Source organism: Homarus americanus, unplaced genomic scaffold (assembly GCF_018991925.1).
Source record: "Homarus americanus isolate GMGI-L3 unplaced genomic scaffold, GMGI_Hamer_2.0 scaffold367, whole genome shotgun sequence".
In the NCBI taxonomy this organism is placed as follows: Eukaryota; Metazoa; Arthropoda; class Malacostraca; order Decapoda; family Nephropidae; genus Homarus; species Homarus americanus.
This window is the reverse complement of record NW_024743709.1, coordinates 1,154,160-1,176,048: the sequence shown is the minus strand read 5'-3', so window position 1 is coordinate 1,176,048 and position 21,889 is coordinate 1,154,160. Positions and strand designations below refer to the sequence as shown.

At 41.7% G+C, this 21,889-nt stretch overlaps 2 protein-coding genes across 2 annotated transcripts; both read left to right on the top strand.

Annotated features, from left to right (window-relative positions):
• Positions 1-1,638: 1,638 nt before the first annotated feature.
• Positions 1,639-8,751, top strand: LOC121877431 (hemicentin-2-like). The gene is made up of 5 exons (XM_042383189.1): positions 1,639-1,854; positions 4,131-4,341; positions 4,974-5,101; positions 7,712-7,874; positions 8,615-8,751. The coding sequence occupies exons 1-5, from the start codon at positions 1,639-1,641 to the stop codon at positions 8,746-8,748; spliced, it is 852 nt and encodes a 283-aa protein (XP_042239123.1). The 3' UTR covers positions 8,749-8,751.
• Positions 8,752-18,653: 9,902 nt separating this feature from the next.
• Positions 18,654-21,684, top strand: LOC121877340. Its single transcript, XM_042383051.1, has one exon. It carries the CDS (start codon positions 18,747-18,749, stop codon positions 20,793-20,795), a length of 2,049 nt encoding a protein of 682 aa, XP_042238985.1. The 5' UTR covers positions 18,654-18,746; the 3' UTR covers positions 20,796-21,684.
• The last annotated feature ends 205 nt before the right edge of the window (positions 21,685-21,889 follow it).

The following is a 21,889-nucleotide window of genomic DNA, read 5'->3' as shown; positions in this document are numbered from 1 at the left end:
CCCACAAGACCCATCACAGGACCCCACAAGGAACCCAACACAGGACCCCACAGGAGCCCAACACAGGACCCCACAGAGCCCAACACAGGACCCCACAAGAACCTTTGGGGCCCACAGGAACCCAACACAGGACCCCACAGAACCCAACACTAAAACACTCTCCCTTAACTGCTGCTGAGACTATACTTATCTGGTTCAAGTGGAGTCTCTCAGAATATCTTTTAAGCCATTTTTTCAAGTAAGTTTTTGGTTTAGCTTTTACGTGAGCTGGATAAAATGATGTTGACTTCTCCAGTTACGAAAGAAATTCAACAAAACTCTGAGGATTCGAATCTTGGTTAATTAAGTGTGTGTGTGTAGAGAGAGAGAGAGTTATAATCCACGTATGCTCTAAATCCACAGGTGTCGCACAAGATGGAGCTGCCAACAGGTACTACTGAAGGTGGTGTCATTAGTATTGGTATTGTGGACCCTGCTCTCTTCCAGGTCAGTCTATCACACACACACACACACACACACACACACACACACACACACACACACACACACACACACACACACACACACACGACTTCGTCCAGTGATTATGTTTTTTTTTTTTTTTTGCTACAGTCAACAGGGGCTCCAAAAATGTCCCCATATGTCCTTAACTTAAGTAGTAACATTCAGCAGCTCTCTGTCGAACTTGAAGGAGGTGGGGAGAAGGAGGTGGGGAGAAGAAGGTGAAGAAGGGGAAGGAGGTGAGGGATAGAAGGTTGAAGATTGAGAGGAGGGAAGGAGGAGGTGGGGAAGAAGATGGTGGAAGGAAATCGGGGGAAGGAAAGTGGGAGGAAGGAGAGAGAGAGAGAGAGAGAGAGAGAGAGAGAGAGAGAGTGTACACATAGTAAAGACAGACACACACACACGTACAGTACACATAGCCTTCCCCTCCCCCACACACACCGTCCTCTCTCACCATTTTACACTTCCTACTGAACTGACTTATGGAAATTACGACACACGGATAATAACGATACTTCCCCTCCCCCCAGATTATAGGACACACCGTAAGATATCGACTACAACAACAACAACTATTATTACAACAACAACTATTAATACAACAACAACAACAACTACTACAACAACAACTATTATTACAACAACAACAACTATTAATACAACAACAACAACAACTACTACAACAACAACAACTATTATTACAACAACAACAACTATTAATACAACAACAACAACTACAACAACAATAACAACAACTACTACTACAACAACAACAACAACTACTACAACTATTAATACAACAACAACAACAACAACAACAACTACTACAACTATTAATACAACAACAACAACAACAACTACTACAACAACAATAACTATTAATACTACTACAACACCAACTATAACTACTACCACAACTACTCCACAAACACTAATAATGACTCACTACAGATCCTCGACTTAAGTAAGAAAATTCCGTCTTACACCTGATCACCAAATACCCAAGATGTCTTTAATTGATCAAGTTTTTCTTTCTAACTGTCTTCAGAGAACAGCCCCAATAGTGTGTGTGTGTGTGTGTGTGTGTGTGTGTGTGTGTGTGTGTGTGTGTGAGCCCCCAGTCTTGGTAGGGTAATTATGTTCAATGTGACCTTAATTTTTCTCTCCATCCTCTCCCTCTTAGAGTGTGTATGGTCATGGTCACGGGAAGCTCGTCATGTGGTGCCCCCTCCCACCATACCCGGGCCAACCCTACCCCCAGTGTTTGACCCTCTCGTGCCCACCAACATCACGGTCACAGCTTCCAAGACGGCTCTACTGTCCTGTATAGTCCACAACCTCGGCAACAATTCCGTAAGTGATGCTCAAAACACAAAAAAAGACCCAAAATAGTCAGCTCAGGGGCCTCCACAATCTGGGGGCCTCCACATATTACAAAATTTTATTTATTTGTTTATTCATTTGGATTATTTTTATTTTCATTCTTTAAAATTCATGTTTATCTATTCCATCACGTAAAACTATGTTCAGCAAGAAACGTGATAGAAATTAGGCTAGCTACTCCTTGAAATTCATGAATACCTGGCTTTCCTATGAACCGTATATTTTTAATATTTTTAATATAACTGCATATGGCTTCAAAATTCTCCAAAGAAGTGTTCAAATTTCAAAATTTTCCCGGGGGGCTTACAGCGCCCCCCGGAACTCCCAGATGTTTAGGCTCGCTTCACTCGCCACCCCACCCTCTTGGGTAGTTATAATGAGAGGGGCCTCCACAAAGAGGCTGCCCATGGGCCTCCACAGGTCTAAATCCGGCACTGAATCAGCTAGCTCTATAAATGCTTTTCCTTATTCTTGGTTGAGGTTTCTTTAGCGTAAATTATTAAGTCTTCCAAACTCTTGAACAAATGAAATAAAAGTAAGGTATTTGTCTTCATTTGTAATGTATTCAACAAAAGCTTCAATAGCCTCTCACAACTATTCCTTCTCTTAACTCATTTCACTCACTCACTCACGCGCGCACTCACTATCCTAAAAACTGTTCAGAATGTTATGGATATTCTAACCCTTACAAGGTTCTAGGTCCAGGTTAGGGTTAGGTTAAGTTAGGTTTTCAGTTCCGGAGTTCACCAGGGTTTAGTATTAGTTCCCACTCTGTTTATTTTTTACACCGACTGTAATTCTAATTCTGCCAAATGACTGCCATTTGAATATTTTACTGTAGCGCTGCAGGGTGAGGTGTTGGTGAAGCAGGGTGACGGGGGTGACGGGGAGGATTGGTGTAAGGGCCATGGATCAGATCATGCCCCAGGGTTATTCATCGTGGTGGCAGTACTTACATACTGGCTGATGTATCTAGAAATAAGGCTTCACACCTTGAAGTGGGGAGCGATTTACTGCCACAGGAAGATTTCTACTCACGTCAAGGAAGAATTTATTATTTGTGGGTAGTGAGTGAGGTGCTGTGTATGTGTGACAGAATTGAACCGTCCTCCCCCAACATATATATATATATATATATGTATATATATATATATATATGTGTGTGAGACTCCTGACCACTTCATATTTATATCTCCAGCAGCGTCTCCCACATCAAGTTCCTCCTTTCCCTACTTCTCCACCTATTTTTCCCTCCTCTTCCTTCCCTCCTCTTCCTACTACTTCCCTCGTCCTCCCCCTCCCTGTTCTCCTCCTCCTCCTCGCTGTACTGGGACTGGACTGGTATATATTACATAACTCCCAACAGCCTCAGATGTCTATTCAAAATCTCCATTAAATGAATAATTCACCGAGTCGGAAAACTCCTGCTCTTAACACTCACTTTCCCGCGCACCTCCCGCCTGTGTTGGTGGTGTGACGTCAGCTGTACCCGAGTAACGTATATAGACTGTGTTTGAACTTTGACTTGTGACATATAACAGGAATTGTTCTCCAAAGATCATGGTTGAAGCCGTTAGTTGAAAGGTCAGCAAAGTTGGATTGATAAGAGTGGTTAAACGAGTCCAAGTCCTAATAAGACTAAATCTAACCAAACCTAACCTCCCTTCACTCTTCCACCATCTTTCCTCACTCCTTCCTTCACGTTATCTTCCCTTCTCTCCATCTCCTCTCCTCTCCTCTCTTCCCTACCTTCTCTCACCATCTCACCATCCTCACTTTTCTCCGCCCCATTTCCTTCCTCTCCTTCCCCTCCTCCCCACTTTCCTTCCACTCACCAATTCCCCCCCCCCTTCCTTCCTCATCCACCTCAGAGGAATACGGGTTAGGAATTCCAGACACGCGGGGTGTTATTTACCATTCCAGTTGGAGCACTGTTTTTTTTTCCGATTTCAGATACATGTGTGTGTGTGTGTGTGTGTGTGTGTGTAGCATAAACAAAATAGCATCATATTAGTCGCCTCAGTCAACACGTCAGCGTCACCTTAATAACACCACCTTACCTTAACGACCTCATCATCTCTCCTTAACTATCATTACACCAACCTTGTTTAATATGCAGTTAGCGATGTGTTTATGGACTGTTCTATTAAACCTCAACTTGCAGGTAATAAGGAATTAAAGAGAATGTTACGCTGGCAGGTGTTCTTGGAGCCATTCATACTTTACAGGTGTGTTCTCCTCTACAGGTGTCGTGGATCAGGCATCGAGACCTACATATACTCTCGGTGGGGTCAGTGACGTATACGAGTGACTCCAGGTTCGAGGCAGTACCCCAGGAAGGTCAGGGAGACTGGATGTTGAGACTAAAGTATGCCCGCCCACGAGACTCAGGCCAGTATGATTGTCAGGTGTCCAGTACCCCGCCCACCGCCCGCACCACCCACCTTACTGTTGTAGGTAAGTGTTACCCACCTCCTCTCACCGACTACCTACCCCACACCAAGCTGATCCGATGTAAAAAACAAAAGATGAGAGAAAATCTAACTGTGCGGAGAGGTAAGCAAACAGAGGGAGACTAACTCACCCGGGTGTTGCTTTGACATTTTCACCTCCAGAGCACAAACAACATCTCGGAGGGTTCTCAAGGTGTAAGTAAAGATGGTTGGCAGATAACAGATGACGGTGATGAGTCAAGTGACGTAGATCAAGAAGCTGTGTATGTTGTAAATTAACGATTTTGCTCGATAAAATAGAATCGCGTGTCGTAAACCAGCTGGGAAAAAATCTATACTTTACGAACAGAACCACTAACCCCTCCTATACTTTACCCCCGTACAGAACCTACCCCTCCTATACTTTACCGTACAGAACCACTAACCCCCCTCCTATACTTTGCCCCGTACGAACCACTAACCCCCTCTATACTTTACCCCGACAGAACCACTAACCCCCTCTATACTTTACCCCGTACAGAACCACTAACCCCCCACCTATACTTTATCCCCGTACAGAACCACTAACCCCCCCTCCTATACTTTACCCCCGTACAGAACCACTAACTCCCCCACCTATACTTTACCCTCGTACAGAACCAGAGGCCAAGATAGCTGGTGCGTCGGACATTCATGTTGGTATCGGCTCAGTCATCAACCTGACGTGTGTGGTACCATACTCCCCGGAGCCCCCAGACTACCTACACTGGTACCACAAGGAGCGGGTAAGTGTAACTGATACCATTCCATCCAATTACACCCATGAGGTATGATAGGTATGATGGTATTACTGTAACTACCATAAATATTACCTAATTAGTACCGTTGTGAAATATCCTGGTATTATCATTACCATAAATACCACAGTTAGTACCATTACCATAGACTATCATCACAGCGTTACTACCATATGTACCACTATAGCAACCATAATTAGCTACCATAATAAGCTATCATAAACTTAGTTCCCAATCATACATTACCATCACAGCTCCATAATCTAATTGGGTGACAGGCTAATGGCCACGACACACACACACACACACACACACACACACACACACACACACACATACCTTGTTGTTATTAAGGTGTCAGGTGTTGGTGTGTGGGGGGTACAGGTGTTAATTGGAATACAGGTAAGATTCTTATATGTTCAGCATCTCCAGTAATGTGTATTTCTGACTCACTTAAATTAATCAAGGCTAGGCTAGGTTAGGCTAGGTTAGGTTAGGTTGGGTTAGGTTGGGTTAAGTTAGGTTAGGTAGGAGGCTGGGAGGATTAGCTTGGTTGAATCCTGGTTGTGAGAATACTGCTTGGTGTGTCTCTGGCCGGGAGGTCATTATGATATGTAGGCTGTAGCAGAGAGAGTGTGTGTGTGTGTGTGTGTGTGTGTGTGTGTGTGTGTGTGTGTGTGTGTGTGTGTGTAATGCATGATAGTACAGGTACACGACCCTAGGTTCCTTGACTATCTACATCTACCTGTACACACCTTTCCTCGCTCCCTCACACCTATACCTACACCTTCCTCCCTCCCCTCACACCTATACCTACACCTTCCTCCCTCCCTCCTCCCACCACGCCACAAGTGCAGACCAACACACACACCAAAACCAAGCGTGTATAGGAACATCATCTACACATGAAGGAGAATCTCATGAACGTCTGGCAGAAGATAAACTCTATTTGGGAAAAGTTTTAGTGGAGAAAATTGACGAACTTTCACACTTATCTTGTGGAGAGTAAAGGTTTATCCTCGGGGAAGAAACACAAGTCTGAAGCTTAAAGACTTTTTTTTTTGGGTAGGAGTTTAAATAAGCTTTTGATGGAGTTGTAGGAGGGTCTAGGAGTGTTTGTAGGAGGGTCTAGGAGTGTTTGTAGGATGGTCTGGGAGTGTTTGTAGGAGGGTCTAGGAGTGTTTGTAGGATGGTCTAGGAGTGTTTGTAGGATGGTCTAGGAGGATGGTCTGGGAGTGTTTGTAGGATGGTCTAGGAGATGAGGATGGTCTGGGAGTGTTTGTAGGATGGTCTGGGGTTTTGTAGGATGGTCTAGGAGTGTTTGTAGGATGGTCTGGGAGTGTTTGTAGGATGGTCTAGGAGTGGTCTGGGTGGTAGGATGGTCTAGGAGTGTTTGTCTGCTAGGATGGTCTAGAGTGTTTGTAGGATGGTCTCTAGTTTGTAGGATGGTCTAGGAGTGTGTAGGATGGGAGGATGGTTTGTTTGTAGGATGGTCTAGGAGTGTTTGTAGGATGGTCTAGGAGTGTTTGTAGGATGGTCTGGGAGGTTTGTAGGATGGTCTGGGAGTGTTTGTAGGATGGTCTAGTGTTTGCAGGATGGTCTGGGAGTGTTTGTAGGATGGTCTGGGAGGTTTGTAGGATGGTCTAGGTGTTTGGATGGTTGGGGTGTTTGTGGGATGGTCTAGGAGGATGGTTCAGAGTGTTTAGAGGAGGATGGTCTAGGAGTGTTTGTAGGATGGTCTAGGTGGTCTAGTGTTTGTAGGATGGTTCAGGAGGATGTTGGGGAGTGTTTGTAGGATGGTCTAGGAGTGTTTGTAGGATGGTCTAGGGTGTTTGTAGGATGGTCTGGGAGTGTTTGTAGGATGGTCTAGGAGGATGGTCTGGAGTGTTTGTAGGATGGTCTGGAGTGTTGTTTGTAGGATGGTCTGGGAGTGTTTGTAGGATGGTCTAGGAGTGTTTGTAGGATGGTCTGGGAGGTTTGTTGTAGGATGGTCTGGGAGTGTTTGTAGGATGGTCTAGGAGTGTTTGTGGTTAGGATGGTCTAGGGAGTGTTTGTAGGAGTGTTTGTAGGATGGTCTAGGAGTGTTTGTAGGATGGTCTGGGAGTGTTTGTAGGATGGTCTAGGAGTGTTTGTAGGATGTGGTCTAGGAGTGTAGGATGGTCTGGGAGGATGGTAGGATAGTGTTTGTAGGGGAGTGTTTGTAGGATGGTCTAGGAGTGTTTGTAGGATGGTCTAGGAGTGTTTGTAGGATGGTCTAGGAGTGTTTGTAGGATGTTCTAGGAGTGTTTGTAGGATGTTCTAGGAGTGTTTGTAGGATGTTCTAGGAGTGTTTGTAGGATGTTCTAGGAGTGTTTGTAGGATGTTCTAGGAGTGTTTGTAGGATGTTCTAGGAGTGTTTGTAGGATGTTCTAGGAGTGTTTTTGTTACAGATTCAATAATTAATATAAAGACGACAAAAAACAAACCAGCAATTTTATCAACCAGTCACTGTATTTTCCTAGTCTGACTGTCTGTCTGTCTATCTGTCTGTCTGTCTATCTGTCTGTCTGTCTATCTGTCTGTCTGTCTTCGTATCTGTCACTAATGGGTTTCTCACAGATGGTGCTGGAGGACGGGGTGAGGGTGTGGGTGAGGACACAGCTGGCTGGGAGGAGTGTGAGCCAACTGGTAGTGAAGGACGCCGCACCTCGGGACTCTGGCGTCTATACCTGCAGCCCCGCACACTCCATCCACCACTCCATCACTGTGCACGTCCATAAAGGTGGGTGTAGAGGGTGTAAAGGTGGGTGTAGAGGGTGTAAAGGTGGGTGTGGAGGGTGTAAAGGTGGGTGTAGAGGTGTAACGGTGGGTGTAGAGGGTGTAAAGGTGGGTGTAGAGGGTGTAAAGGTGGGTGTAGAGGGTGTAAAGGTGGGTGTAGAGGGTGTAAAGGTGGGTGTAGAGGTGTAACGGTGGGTGTAGAGGGTGTAAAGGTGGGTGTAGAGGGTGTAAAGGTGGGTGTAGAGGTGGGTGTAGACGGTGGGTGTAGGTGTGTAGGTGTAAGGTGGGTGTAGAGGTGTAAGGTGGGTGTAGAGGGTGTAAAGGTGGGTGTAGAGGGTGTAAAGGTGGGTGTAGAGGTGTAAAGGTGGGTGTAGAGGGTGTAAAGGTGGGTGTAGAGGGTGTAAAGGTGGGTGTAGAGGGTGTAAAGGTGGGTGTAGAGGGTGTAAAGGTGGGTGTAGAGGGTGTAAAGGTGGGTGTAGAGGTACAGATGTGGGTGTAGCGGGTGAAGCAAAGATAGTTTACAAGCTCATCATTCATAAGGTCCGTCTTGCCACTATATATCTATATATACTTTAGACACACTAACTCCCACCTTTCCTGACCTGACTGCTAGATGGTTTTCGTGGACGAGTTATATGTTTTTTGTTCAACTGTGCCTCAACGCAGACAGTGAGGTTAATGAGTGACTGATATTGTTCCTGCCTGCAGCCACTAACACACTATTCCTCATCTTCCCTGCTGCAGGAGAGTACCCGGCAGCGATGCAGGGAGGGTCGTCGGTGGCCTGCGCTGGTCGTCGCGTGTGGGCTCTACTTGTGACAGCTGTAGTCACCACCACTATCTCAAGCCCGCTTCTACTGCCATATTTTTATATGTGAATAACACGCTTTGTAGAAATACTGGAGAGTTTCATTACCACAGCCAGGACCAGGTATATTATCAACCCTTTGAGGACGATGACTTAACTCTTTGAGGACGGTGGTTTAAAGCCTTTGAGGACGATGGTTTAAGGCCTTCGAGGACGATGGTTTAAAGCCTTTGAGGACGATGGTTTAAAGCCTTTGAGGACGATGGTTTAAGGCCTTCGAGGACGATGGTTTAAACTTTAAAGCCTTTGAGGACGATGGTTTAAGGCCTTCGAGGACGATGGTTTAAACTTTAAAGCCTTTGAGGACGATGGTTTAAACATTTCCTCCTCAAAGTGTCAAAAAAAAAAATCAAAATCAAAACACTAACACACACAGACACTAGACCAGAGCTTGCTAGAACAAACATGACCCCATTGGCTTACACATTATTACTCCCCAAACCGAATTATTTTTTTATAGACAATACAAAAATCCTTCGAACAGCTTGAAAATACAACCAGATCCCTCAAGGCTGCATACAAAGAAGCTTACCACGGAAGGTGTGGTATGTGATACATGGTGTGGAGTGGAACATGGTGTGGTGCATTACTTCCTCCTTGAAATTCTACGACTGTTAGCCTTATTTAAACCCAAACACTTCATCCACTCTTTTTCTCCACATTTCTCTCCCTCTCTCTCTCATTCTCCCCATTTCTCCCCTCTCTCTCATTCTCCCCATTCCTCCCCTCTCTCTCTCATTCTCCCCATTCCTCCCTACTCTCTCTCATTCTCCCCTATCCATTTCTCTCACCTCTCTCTTTTCTTCACTTTTTGTATTAACTTAATAGCTATCGATCGACGATCAGTATTAATAGCAGAGAAAGAAAGAAAGAGAGAGAGAGAGAGAGAGAGAGAGAGAAAATTTGATATTCACACATAAGACTAAGTATCACCGTCTCCGCTGTAACAGAGGAATATAAATCAGTAGTGGGAGACAGCCAATCAGAGGCCAGTATCATGGAAGACAGCCAATCAGCTCTCAGTATATCATGCACCACATCGTCGTGGAGGTGATGAATGGCGATGATTGGTTCAGCGGGTTCCCCAATAAAATATCTCTTTTATGATTGGGTTCCAGTCTATTAAAAGGAGTCCTAATAGAACCCAAATAGACCCCGTCCCAATAAGGTTTCCCTATTCATGGGCCCCAGTTTTCATGTCTTCGGTTAAATGGGACCCTCTTGGGGCCTCCCTTAACGTAATCTAACTTTATCTAACCTAAGCTCTCTTAAGCCACCCGTAAGTACCTTCCAGATCATCTTGGGGAGGTGCGGGGTGGGGAGGTGCGGGTGGGGTGGGGTGGGTTGGGTTGGGTGGGAGGTGCAGGGGTGGGGTGGGGTGGGATAAATACTCGTCTGAATCAAAGTTTATGGATGAGTCAGCCTTTAACGCGAACCATTTAATAATGTCTGCTACTTACTCCTTATAGTCTAATAATAATAATAATAATAATAATAATAATAATAATAATAATAATAATAAATAACAATGATGAAACGATACAGAAATATGATTCAACTATTATTCACTCTGGGTAATAATATCCACGAAATAATAGTCACAGGCCTACGATAAATAAATTAGTGTAGTATAGCGTCGTATATGCGCTCACGGAGTATGCCCTGAGAGGGATTTTACGCCTATCTGTTTCACCATACTAAGAAATATACGTAATATAGTTGCAGCTTATAAGGTCAGCAACTAATAAAAATTCATATGACAACAAAACAAAGGGTGAGGGGGGGGGGGGAGTTAAGTACAGGAAGAATCTAACCTAATTTAACTTAATTTAAACTAACACAAGATATACGTCATTGTAATATTATCTGGTGTTGTGTTAGTAAGAAGTTGTTTAAACACGTACAGTGCTGGTGATCAATGAAGGTCAAGAAGTCACAAAACTCGCTATTGACTGTCTTGGTCACGTACTGAGGAATGACTGAATGAGAGTAAAGAGCATCCCTGGAGAGCCTCAGCTGTAAGAGATAAAGATAAATGTGTTATGAATCATCTTTATTCAGAGAACGTAATGACTCATCGCGTCCCTTATCAGACCTTTCTCGTTCCTGTTCATATAAATCATTGTCACCAGCCGTGTTGTCTCAGCCATGCAGCCTGCGGGTCTCACTGTATTGTAGTCCGCTTGCCAGGCTCTGCATGGCACTTTGGGAGTTTGCTTCCACGCGTGCAGACGCAGTAAATGAACTCAAGAACACTATTGTCATCCAGACAATAGAAAGTCTTCCGTCGTCTGCAGTCCGCCAGCCGCTGTTGTCTTGGGGGCGAGGAACAGCTCCAGGCTGTGGCACACCACACAGCACCACACCACACCACACGTAATTTAGTCTGTACTTAGATGAATGGCGAGGATGACTGGGACAATGTGCACCTTTATGAATGATCTTATATCAGAATATCTCTTGAAACTGAGGTAACTGAGATACGGTTCTTTAATAGTATGACTACAGGAGAAATACTAATACCGTGATACATAAGTAATACAGTTATAATCACTATCACTTGGTAATTAAATTATATTAAGAGCCGTAACTTGGCTGCCGTGGGATCAAGGAGCATCGCTTGGGTTATGAGGAGCTGTGTTGACGGCCGCCCTGTTGACCTCATTGTGTAGATGCTGTAGTACTTTGAACTGTCGATCTGAGATATTCATTTTCGAGACTTAGCGAGACACCTTGAAAACGCTGGTGTTCCTGGAGCAGTTTTTCCATGTCTCTCAAATGCACTGAACCACATCCAGTAAATGTTTATAAACCACATGATGAACCGTAAAGGACAAACAGGTTCATGTACCACAGTTACTTTAACATCAGTTCAACAGTTACACGTGAGTACAACAAAGTGGGACTGCAGGACAGAGTCGAGTGACTGTATCTTGATATATGCCGCGAACACCTAATTCCATCACTCAAAACCATCACGTTCTCCTAGGTTCTTACCCTCATACTGTACACATAACATAAACACGTTGAACATTGGCGGGAAATATGTAAAAGACAAAGCATAAACACAACGTAACTTATAAACAAAAAAAGTGTTGGAAAATCGCCGACCAAGTTTTTTTTTTATAGTTCCATTATTTTTCCACGATTGGTAAGGTTAAAAAAAAATTCCCCTGACATTTGCAAAACTACGTTACTTTTATTTCCATACTTTTCCAGGATTTTTAATGACAGTGGGAACCCAAAAATTACTTACTACACATTATGGTATCCACACATAACCCCGAGGCATCTCTATATGAAAACAATATCATATAGATCCAAAAATATAAAACATCTTATTTGGGAGAAAATATCAAGACCTCTCGGTAACCCAGACGAAGATCATGTCCCGGTAATGAGTACAGTGAGGACAAAACTTCGGGAATTAGAGAGAAAAAGTTGGGTAAATGAGATTTTAAAGAGAATAAAGCGAAGAAGAAAGTTGGCCAGAGAAAGTTAGGATTATAAAGAACTTCAAAAAGAAATTTAAATGAACTGTAAAGGCAACTGAAGCTTTCTAAAAAAAATAAATGCACTGAGTGATGATGATGATGATGATGATGATGATGATGATGATGATGATGATGATGATGATGATGACGATAATGACAGAAAACATAAACACAGGGAAATGTAGAGAAAGATAAGACAAAAGAGGATTTATTTACATGTGACGGTAATATAAAACAGTAACAATAATAAGAGTGTGTTTGAGGCAGAACTAAAAGAAAGATGGGCAGAGAAGAGTAGACATAAATGAAAAGGAAACAAGATCAAACTACAGTGCCAATTTAGACAAAGATGTTGAAGCAGCTGTACAAAACAAAAAAAGTACTAAGACTGGCAACAGCAACTGGAGGAATAGTGAAAAATTATAAAATAGGAAAACGTGATAATTTGGCCATGAAATTAGGGCCGAGGGAAGAATGCTTTCAGTATCAATGGTTATAAATGAAGGTAGAGAGGGCAAGGCAGAGACCAGGATGGACAAACAAAATTAAAACCTCTGGTCACCAAAAAGACACAAACTCTGGGAGAATTCGGTAAGACAGAACGAAGATATTTAGATTGGAGGGCCGTAGCCGCCAACCCACTGACATGAGGATTTCACTTCGACTGATTGAGAATCTCGGTAAAGGTGGGTCTGGTAGGACTGGTGTCTGTTTAGAATTGGGCCACAGTTCTGATGATTATGTTAGGATATGCTTAGTTTGGGGTCTGTTAGGTTACACCAGAAAAGATTTGGGACTATCAGAACTGGGGCCTGTTAGGACTGGGAACTATCAGGACTGGGGCCTGTTAGGACTGGGAACTGTTAGGAATGGGGTCAGTTAGGACTGGGAACTGTTAGGAATGGGGTCAGTTAGGACTGGGAACTGTTAGGAATGGGGTCAGTTAGGATTGGGAACTGTTAGGAATGGGGTCAGTTAGGACAAGGGGTCAGTTAGACAGGGGTCAGTTTGGACAAAGGTCAGTTAGAACAGGGGTCAGTTAGGACATCGATCAGTTAGTACAGGGGGTTCATCTGACCAACCAGTCACCCCCTCAAGCCCAGCTGGTGACACAGACCGGACGCACGCCATGTTGTCCTCCAGATAATTACATCACCACACATTTCAAAATTTTAATCAAGTTAATTTACGGGAGGAGGACCCCGACCCCGCTGGCCCGTGTGACAACCACCCCCAATACCCGGTACAGGTTCACTACCCGCGGGAATTAACTCCCGAAAATCACACACGTCAAAATCACTGACCGATCTTATTCCAGCCTCAGTCTATATGGGGCCCCATCATAATCAATAACCTATGTGGCACTCGAGCCTAGCCCTAATAGGCCCCAGCCACCTAACCTAACCTAACCTAACCTAAGCATACCATTAGGATTTCAGCTCAGTCCAGATACGGCAGTCTTAACGACCCGGTCTTAATTTGTTCCAATCCTGGTGTTTGGGCTAAGACTTAAGTGTTTAGACTGGAGCCTACTAAGACTGGACCCTAGTAGACTGGAGCCTATTAAGACTGGACCCTATTAAGACTGGACCCTATTAAGACTGGCACCTAGTAGGACTGGAGCCTACTAAGACTGGCGCCTAGTAGACTGGAGCCTATTAAGACTGGACCCTATTAAGACTGGCACCTAGTAGGACTGGAGCCTATTAAGACTGGACCCTATTAAGACTGGCACCTAGTAGGACTGGAGCCTATTAAGACTGGACCCTATTAAGACTGGAGCCTATTAAGACTGGACCCTATTAAGACTGGCACCTAGTAGGACTGGAGCCTATTAAGACTGGACCCTATTAAGACTGGACCCTATTAAGACTGGACCCTATTAAGACTGGCACCTAGTAGGACTGGAGCCTATTAAGACTGGACCTTATTAAGACTGGACCCTATTAAGACTGGCACCTAGTAGACTGGAGCCTATTAAAGAACCACAGCAGCCTGGTCCAATAATGAAGCTTTTTACTTCTGGCAGCTTGTGATGACTGGCTGTTGTCTGCTGTGTTCTGTTTACTGTTATGGTTTGTTTACTGCTGTGTTCTGTTTACTGTTATGGTTTGTTTACTGCTGTGTTCTGTTTACTGTTATGGTTTGTTTACTGCTGTGTTCTGTTTACTGTTATGGTTTGTTTACTGCTGTGTTCTGTTTACTGTTATGGTTTGTTTACTGCTGTGTTCTGTTTACTGTTATGGTTTGTTTACTGTTGTGTTCTGTTTACTGTTATGGTTTGTTTACTGTTGTGTTCTGTTTACTGTTATGGTTTGTTTACTGCTGTGTTCTGTTTACTGTTATGGTTTGTTTACTGCTGTGTTCTGTTTACTGTTATGGTTTGTTTACTTTATGTTCTGTTTACTCTTGTCTATTGTGTTGTTTATTGTTGTATTTTGTATTGTTTATTTTTCACTGTTGTTGTGGTGGTGGTGTTGGTGACAGTGGTGGTAATGGTGTTGGTGACTGGTGGTAATGGTGGTGGTGGTAATGGTGTTGGTGACAGTGGTGGTGGTGGTTGGTGGTAATGGTGTTGGTGACAGTGGTGGTAATGGTGGTGGTGGTGGTAATGGTGGTGGCAGTGGTTATTGGTGATGGTGGTGTTAGTAGCATAGTTGTGGTGGTGGTGGTGGCAGGAGTGGTGGTGGTGGTGTGAGTGGTTTTAGTGGTGCTGTCATAGCTTCAAGATATACGAGCAACATCCCTCAGGTTCCTGGGCTGTTATCTGCAGCAACTAGTACGCCAGACAGCCATCATGTGTAACACTCGACAAACACACAAACACATCACCAGAGCACACACACACCTGGCGACACACACACACACCTGGCGACACACACACACACACCCGGACCCGGAGTCACACACACACACCCGGACCCGGAGTCACACTTAACACAATACAACCTAACACAAACATTAACTGCCTTTAACTTATACTAACTTGATCTTTGTATAGCTTTTCTTTGTATAATTCCAATATCTCCTACATTGGTGCTTATTTTTGCCAGACATCTGTTAGGTTATTGTATCTTTCACTCTCAAAGGCGTTTTAAAAATCCACAAAACATAAATAAATTTCCTTAAGCTTCTAAAGTCATTTTATTTAACATTCATGAACCAAATAGACCTTCAGGAGTTCCCCTTCCTTATCTATTTTGATCTTCAGGTACTTTTTGTAGAGTCTAGTTTTTATTATATTTACATAGAATTTAATTATTCGGATTCTCTGTACATTGTCTTATTTTAAGAGTGTGACGTAAGATGCAGGTGTTACGTTGAGGGGAAAAAAATTACGGTGTGTTGAGACGACAAAAAAGAACATGCGCTGAACCCAGTGTTGCCAATCCAAGAATATAAGTCACCTACTAACATGCCGGGTGAAATTTTAAGTTAAAAGGCTGAACCCGCATAGCTTTGATTTATATGTATACAATTATCACTTTTCATTCCTTCAAATCTGGTCACATGCCTAATTAATTTAATGATAAGTACCAATGTTGTTATTACATATAAGGGACCTATTTCATCTACAGTAGGTACACTACATCTTCGTAAAAAAAAAACTTTGCATTTCCTTTGCAACAAGAGACGTGAACTTTAACTTAAATTAAAATAAACTTTAAATTGTGGTGGAGTGAAAAAAATACCTATATACTTCATCTATACAACTGCATTTGTAATTTCAACCCCTGACACAAATCATAATTCAGAAAGTGCATATCTAAAACAGCACTCCAGCCTAACTCATAAAAAAGTGACAAAGCTTCAAATACTCAGGACTTTGTACTTACCATAGACGCTACTCTGTATACAGTATCTCTTCATCATTTGTCTTGCACTGAAGATTTAACCTGAAAAACATAAACCGGTGTTACATACAAGGATTTGCTATGCTGATTAAATAAATTATTGCAAAATAATAAACCCCTTGACAATACAGTAGGTATTTGATACTACTGCAAAGATGAAAAATTATCAAGGATTAAAGTCAATAATCCCACTTCAGGGATATCTCCAGTACCATCTTGGATTTCACAAGAACATCGACCTGCCACCTAATCTCACATAACCACGGTTAGCTAGGTCAAGTTAGGTTTGGTTAGCTTAAGTTAGGTTGGGTTGGGTTGGGTTAGGAACCCAATTCACCAACTGGGCAAAATGACTGCAGAGTGCACAAACGGGCGTAACATATACCTGTATACAAGGTCCTTGAATTAAACCAGTATAAATATGTACTGTAGGTGTCCACTTGTCCCACTTCATTTAAAGTACAGCCGAAATACTCTATTGTTTTCCTGAAAACTGACAACTTATCCAAAGCCCATGTTTCATAATTTATGTGTCATGTTATGTACAGCAATAGGTAGAAGTCAGTCAGTTACATTACTTTACGAATAAAATCTGTTACTTAGTAAAATTCAACAGCCTATTACATATTGCAGCTTTTTATTATTAAGCTACATATCCTAACCTAACCTTTTTTTTTATGAGATTAGCCCACCAGCGCACAGGTCAATGACCCACATCAGGGCCTGGGGGCGAAATAATAATAAAAGTAGTAATAATGATAATAATAATAATAATAATAATAATAATAATAATGATAATAATAATAATAATAATAATAATAATAATAATAATAATAATAATAATAATGATAATAATAATAATAATAAATATATGCAAATTTTTTTTAAATGATTAATAGTATGAAACGATATGCAGTATGTATAGGGTATGTTGTGTTGTCAAAGTAAGAGTAACAATTGAAACCCTGCAATTGCGAGTAAATGAGGCAGAAAGTCAGATCAGCAACCTGGGACTTGGTCACAATTTTTGTGATGCCTAACCATATCAATCATTGGAAACTATTTTTGATACCAAATTACCCAGTTAATAGAAAGGTATATGGCATTTTTTATATAAATATGCCCACGCTGTTTCCGATCCAAAGGATACCAAGTCAAATTACCTGTGGTCTTACTTCAAGTTGATCTTTGTGCACTCGCTAGCAGCACATCCAGGCGATCCCGGTTGCTTCACCGTGTATGAGACCGGATCACAGGGGTACATATTTGCCTGTGCAAAGTGCCGTTGGCATTACAGGCTTCACAGAGCATCCCAGAAGAGAAAGCACATGGTGCCCTGATTGGCAGAGGAGTCAGTGTTCCCATGCCCAGCACAAGATGCTTAAGAGAGGGCTATTCTAGCAACATGCATGCTAGTTATTGTTCTCCTTATTATTCCAGAGGGCTGGTGTTGGTTTTACATCAGATTCTGGCTCACATCCACCTTGCACAGGTATAATGTGCCGTACAGTAGTACTCTACAGTAATGCCAAATCTGCAAAAGTGCACAGGACAAACTTAACACCGGTTACTTGTGTATATATAATTACAGTATACTGTACAAGAATGGAAAGCATATGCGAGACTTGAGTATTTTTAAATTACTGTATAATTAAGAATATACTTTTTACAGATACCTCTTCTATGGGAAATATACAACCGTGTGTAACAGAGCCAGTACATGCTCAGTAGGCTACATGCTAACAGTGTGTAACAGAGCCAGTACTTTTTTTTTACGGGGATTAGCCCACCCGGGCACAGGTCACTGACCCACATCAGGGCCTGGGGGGCAAAAATTAATAATAGTAATAGTAATCATAATAATAATAATAATAATAATAATAATAATAATAATAATAATAATAATAATAATAATAATAAAGAACCATAAAGAAATACAAAAATGAAAAACAGATCAGAAGTGAGAAACGACATATGTATGTTGTGTTGCCATAGTAAGAGAAACAATTGAGATCCTGCAATTGTGTGTAAATGAGGCAGAAAGTCAGCTCAGCAACCTGGGAGTTGGTCACAATTTTCGTGATGCCATTTGGCAGCAGGGTCTACCATAGACAACACATTATGCTTCCAATATCTTCCCAGGCGGTAGTACCTCCCTGTTTGGTAGCTGCCTAATACATGCCCAGTACCTGCCAACAGTGTGTAACAGACGTGACCGATCGCCCAAGTGGCTAACGAGCCGATCAGCGGTGAAGAGCATAAAAGTAAAAAGTATATATATATATATATATATATATATATATGGAGTGATGAGATACTGTATAATTATGCGGTATACAGTATAAACAAAATTGGTCCGGATTCATGTGAGTATATTTCGGGAACTTCGTTTAGTGGAAATTATTATGTTTTCTATTTTGTTACTAGTAACTGTTTGTTAATTGTTTAAACACTTTCATTTTATGTTAAATATAATGTATAATATAATTTCTTTCTCTAAGTATGCTTTTACGAGATTACAGAATTATATACATTGGTTTATTTTGATCTCTGGGCTGTTTGTTTACCACCAACACTGGCGGGCGGAATGTTGCTCACTCCGCTCAACTATCTCCAGCTGTTTCTCGTACCATGTGGGATAACACAAAATTCCTTCTGCAATGGAGGAATGTGTGACCATTGATAATCTTCCATACGAAGTCCTTGAAAGGATCTTGACTGACATATGTGTGAACGTTGAAGATGTGGTGAGTTGCTCCGTGACCTGCAAGTATTTTCACGGTGTGTGTCAGCGTAACTCTCTATGGAAGAAGAAGCTCAGCCAACACTACTCATACGTTTACCAACATAGTGAACTTGTGTGGAAAGAAAAATTAGACTGGAAATCAAAATATGTATCACTGTATCGGTGCAAGAAGAAACTGTTACAGTGCATCTTGGCTCTGTCGAGAACATTTGTGTGGTCAATGTACCATGACTATGAGTGGCCGGATATACCCAGGCGGGCACTGACACTGTATGAGACTCTTTTCACAGAGGAACTTGGTGAAGCCAATCTATTTTATATTTTGGATGAGTGTCACAACATTATGAACACAGGTCCTCAATGCATGGATTTAACTTTGAAATATTATGCAGGTAAACTGTACAATCACATCTACGAACGCTGTGTCATTAACTCGGAGTGGAAAAAGTTTATCGCACAACCAGAGGAGTCGCTAAAATACAGCTACGAGGAAGGTTTGCTGTGGGTTGTGGTGAGCCTGCGGCCAACACACAGTGAATATGATATCAACAAAGTGAAGCTCAGTTTGGATAAGTTAGCTTGTGAAACTTTGAAATACATAAAGGAAAAATATCCAGATAATCCAGTCAGTAGTAAAATGGAAAACAAATGTGACTTCTTAAAAGGATGTTCAAGCTTTTGGAAAGGTGAACATTGTTGTGATATTGTGCAGGCAGTGCATCATGTAATTAAACATAAGTCCGGTTTTAAAATCAACAACAGCTTATATGAAAGTGGACCTGATCATTATTGTATTGATCAGGTTCTATTAAACAGAAAAGGAAGCTCAAAACTTCTTTTGATTATTGAGTCGTGTATAGCAGATCGTCTCGGGGTACACGCTGAAGTGCACAAGAATATAACAGATCATGTTTTGGATACTTGGAAACTTTACTATGTTGGTCAGGATGGTGTTAGTGGGTATTCAAATGCCTGTGACTTGTGCAAAAAAGATCCTTCATCATTAAGGATTGTGCTTAATGATTGGCAGGAAGGACAGACTGTGGATGCTGCAGGCATGTGTCAAGCAATAATTCAACAAATAGTGTTTTTGGCAGAATGTTGGTTGAAAGGGGAAAGATGGCAAGCTGGTGAACCTGTTCTTTATGATTTACTTGATGAAGAGACATACAATCAACCAATTCGTCTTTTATTCACTGCTTGGCAGCACGTTGAACATTGGAAAATGAGTCGGCTTTACCACTACATGCACCAACTTTTAAGAGTGAACGAAAGTCATCAAACACTAGGAAAGCTCTTACATCTTAGTATTCTTCTACGTATCAACTCAAAGCTCACCCTAGAGAAACTGTTGAATTTCAGAAGAAGAATGGGACAGCCGCCAAACACCATGCGGGACTTATTACGAATGCTAGCAAGTGTAGACAAAAGAGCTCGCACCAGGGTTTCAGAGCTAAAAACTCTACTGTCAACAGCAATTGCGAGTTACTCAAGTTTAAATCCTTTAGCAAGTGTTCCTTGGCCTCATGGATGGCCAGGAGGTGAAATGGTGCAGAAAAGGCGTGTGGATCGGAAAAGCTGGCAAGTACAGTTCGCGGTGGGTGAAGTGCTAGAACAACGAGGAGGAGACTTGTGTGTGGTGTATGACTGGGATTCCATGTGTGTAGAAAGTGAAGATACTCTGGTGCTGATGGGAGAAACAGGACTTGCACATGGTACAGATCAGCCATTTTATAGAGTTCTTACAGATGGCGGGTCAGCTCGTTATCTTGCCCAAGAGAACCTTCGCCATGCACGTCAACCTCAACACCTTAGAAATCCTCTGATTGGACGCTACTTTACAGCTTTCATATATCCTTTTTATATACCAAATCCACAGAAAGCTTATGAATATCCAGAGGATGCTAATATTCGTGAGCAAAATGCACTAACTTTGAAATTAAAATTTGCTGTAAATGATTAATACATTGATGCTATATTGTATACCCAGTACAGTACTAAAATTCACTAATGACATTGATCATAGTGTACTGTGCTTGTAAGTGTTTAAAACATGATTAAATTCAATGGAGCTGTATAGTGCCACATTTCTTGAGCCAGTTACAAGTCATGGATATACCAGAACAGCTATCAGTATGTATATTAAATTAGACTGTGCCAAATTCTCAAACAAATCAAATAATTTTTGGTTCATGGATTACAAAATGAAATACAGTAATGTATTGTTATTTATCATACACTACTGTACCTGTACTGCTTTGGCACACATTGTGGTGATTGTGTTCCAGATCAGCGCTGTTTAAATGTAAACTCAGATTGTATGTTTCCTATAGAATCTTACTACAGGTATATGTAAAATGTTTATTATTTCATTAGTATAATTTAAGAATACTCAAAGTCTCGCATGTGCATTCCATTCACATATACAGTAATTTTATTTCCTCTGTTTGTATTACACTATTATTTTTACACAAAAAACCGGTGCCTTGTGGATAACAGTATTTTTATTCTTTGTGAAGTTTGTTCTGTGCACTTCCTTTGCAGATTTGGCATTACTGTAGAGTTCTGTACCGCATATTATACCTGTGCAATGTGGATGTGAGTGGTAATAAATAACACATACTACAAAGGTGCTTGATTTTATAACTATTATTACAGGATTTCACCTTTTTTAATAAACTGCAATTTAAGTACTGTACTGTATATGCATATTTTGGAATTAGTAAATGATTAACAAAATAAATATTTGAGAAATGGATTAAATAACTTTAGAGTTGTGTATTTGTGTTAAGGAAATTGTTTATTAACTTCAGCTCCATTCATGGTTTCAGAAATAAAGTATTTTATATTAATGTGTATTTTTTTGTCACTTTTATGGTATACAGACCCTGTATTACAGTACAAAGCATAGACATTTAATTTTAGTTTTTAGAGAATGTACCTGTGTGTCTTGGTACATTTAGTGTTATTCTTCACTCAAACTGAGTGGTGTTTGGATGTTATTGTACAGTGGCTGGGCTGTTGTCACTACCATTATTGGTTCCACTGCATTAGGCC

Excerpts from the sequence above, each read along its gene's own strand:
- LOC121877431 (XM_042383189.1), top strand. The coding sequence starts at position 1,639 with ATGTTCAATGTGACCTTAATTTTTCTCTCCATCCTCTCCCTCTTAGAG. Across the intron at positions 1,855-4,130 it reads ACAACCTCGGCAACAATTCC|GTGTCGTGGATCAGGCATCG; the intron begins GTAAGTGATGCT and ends TCTCCTCTACAG. Across the intron at positions 4,342-4,973 it reads CACCCACCTTACTGTTGTAG|AACCAGAGGCCAAGATAGCT; the intron begins GTAAGTGTTACC and ends ACCCTCGTACAG.
- LOC121877340 (XM_042383051.1), top strand. The coding sequence starts at position 18,747 with ATGGAGGAATGTGTGACCATTGATAATCTTCCATACGAAGTCCTTGAA.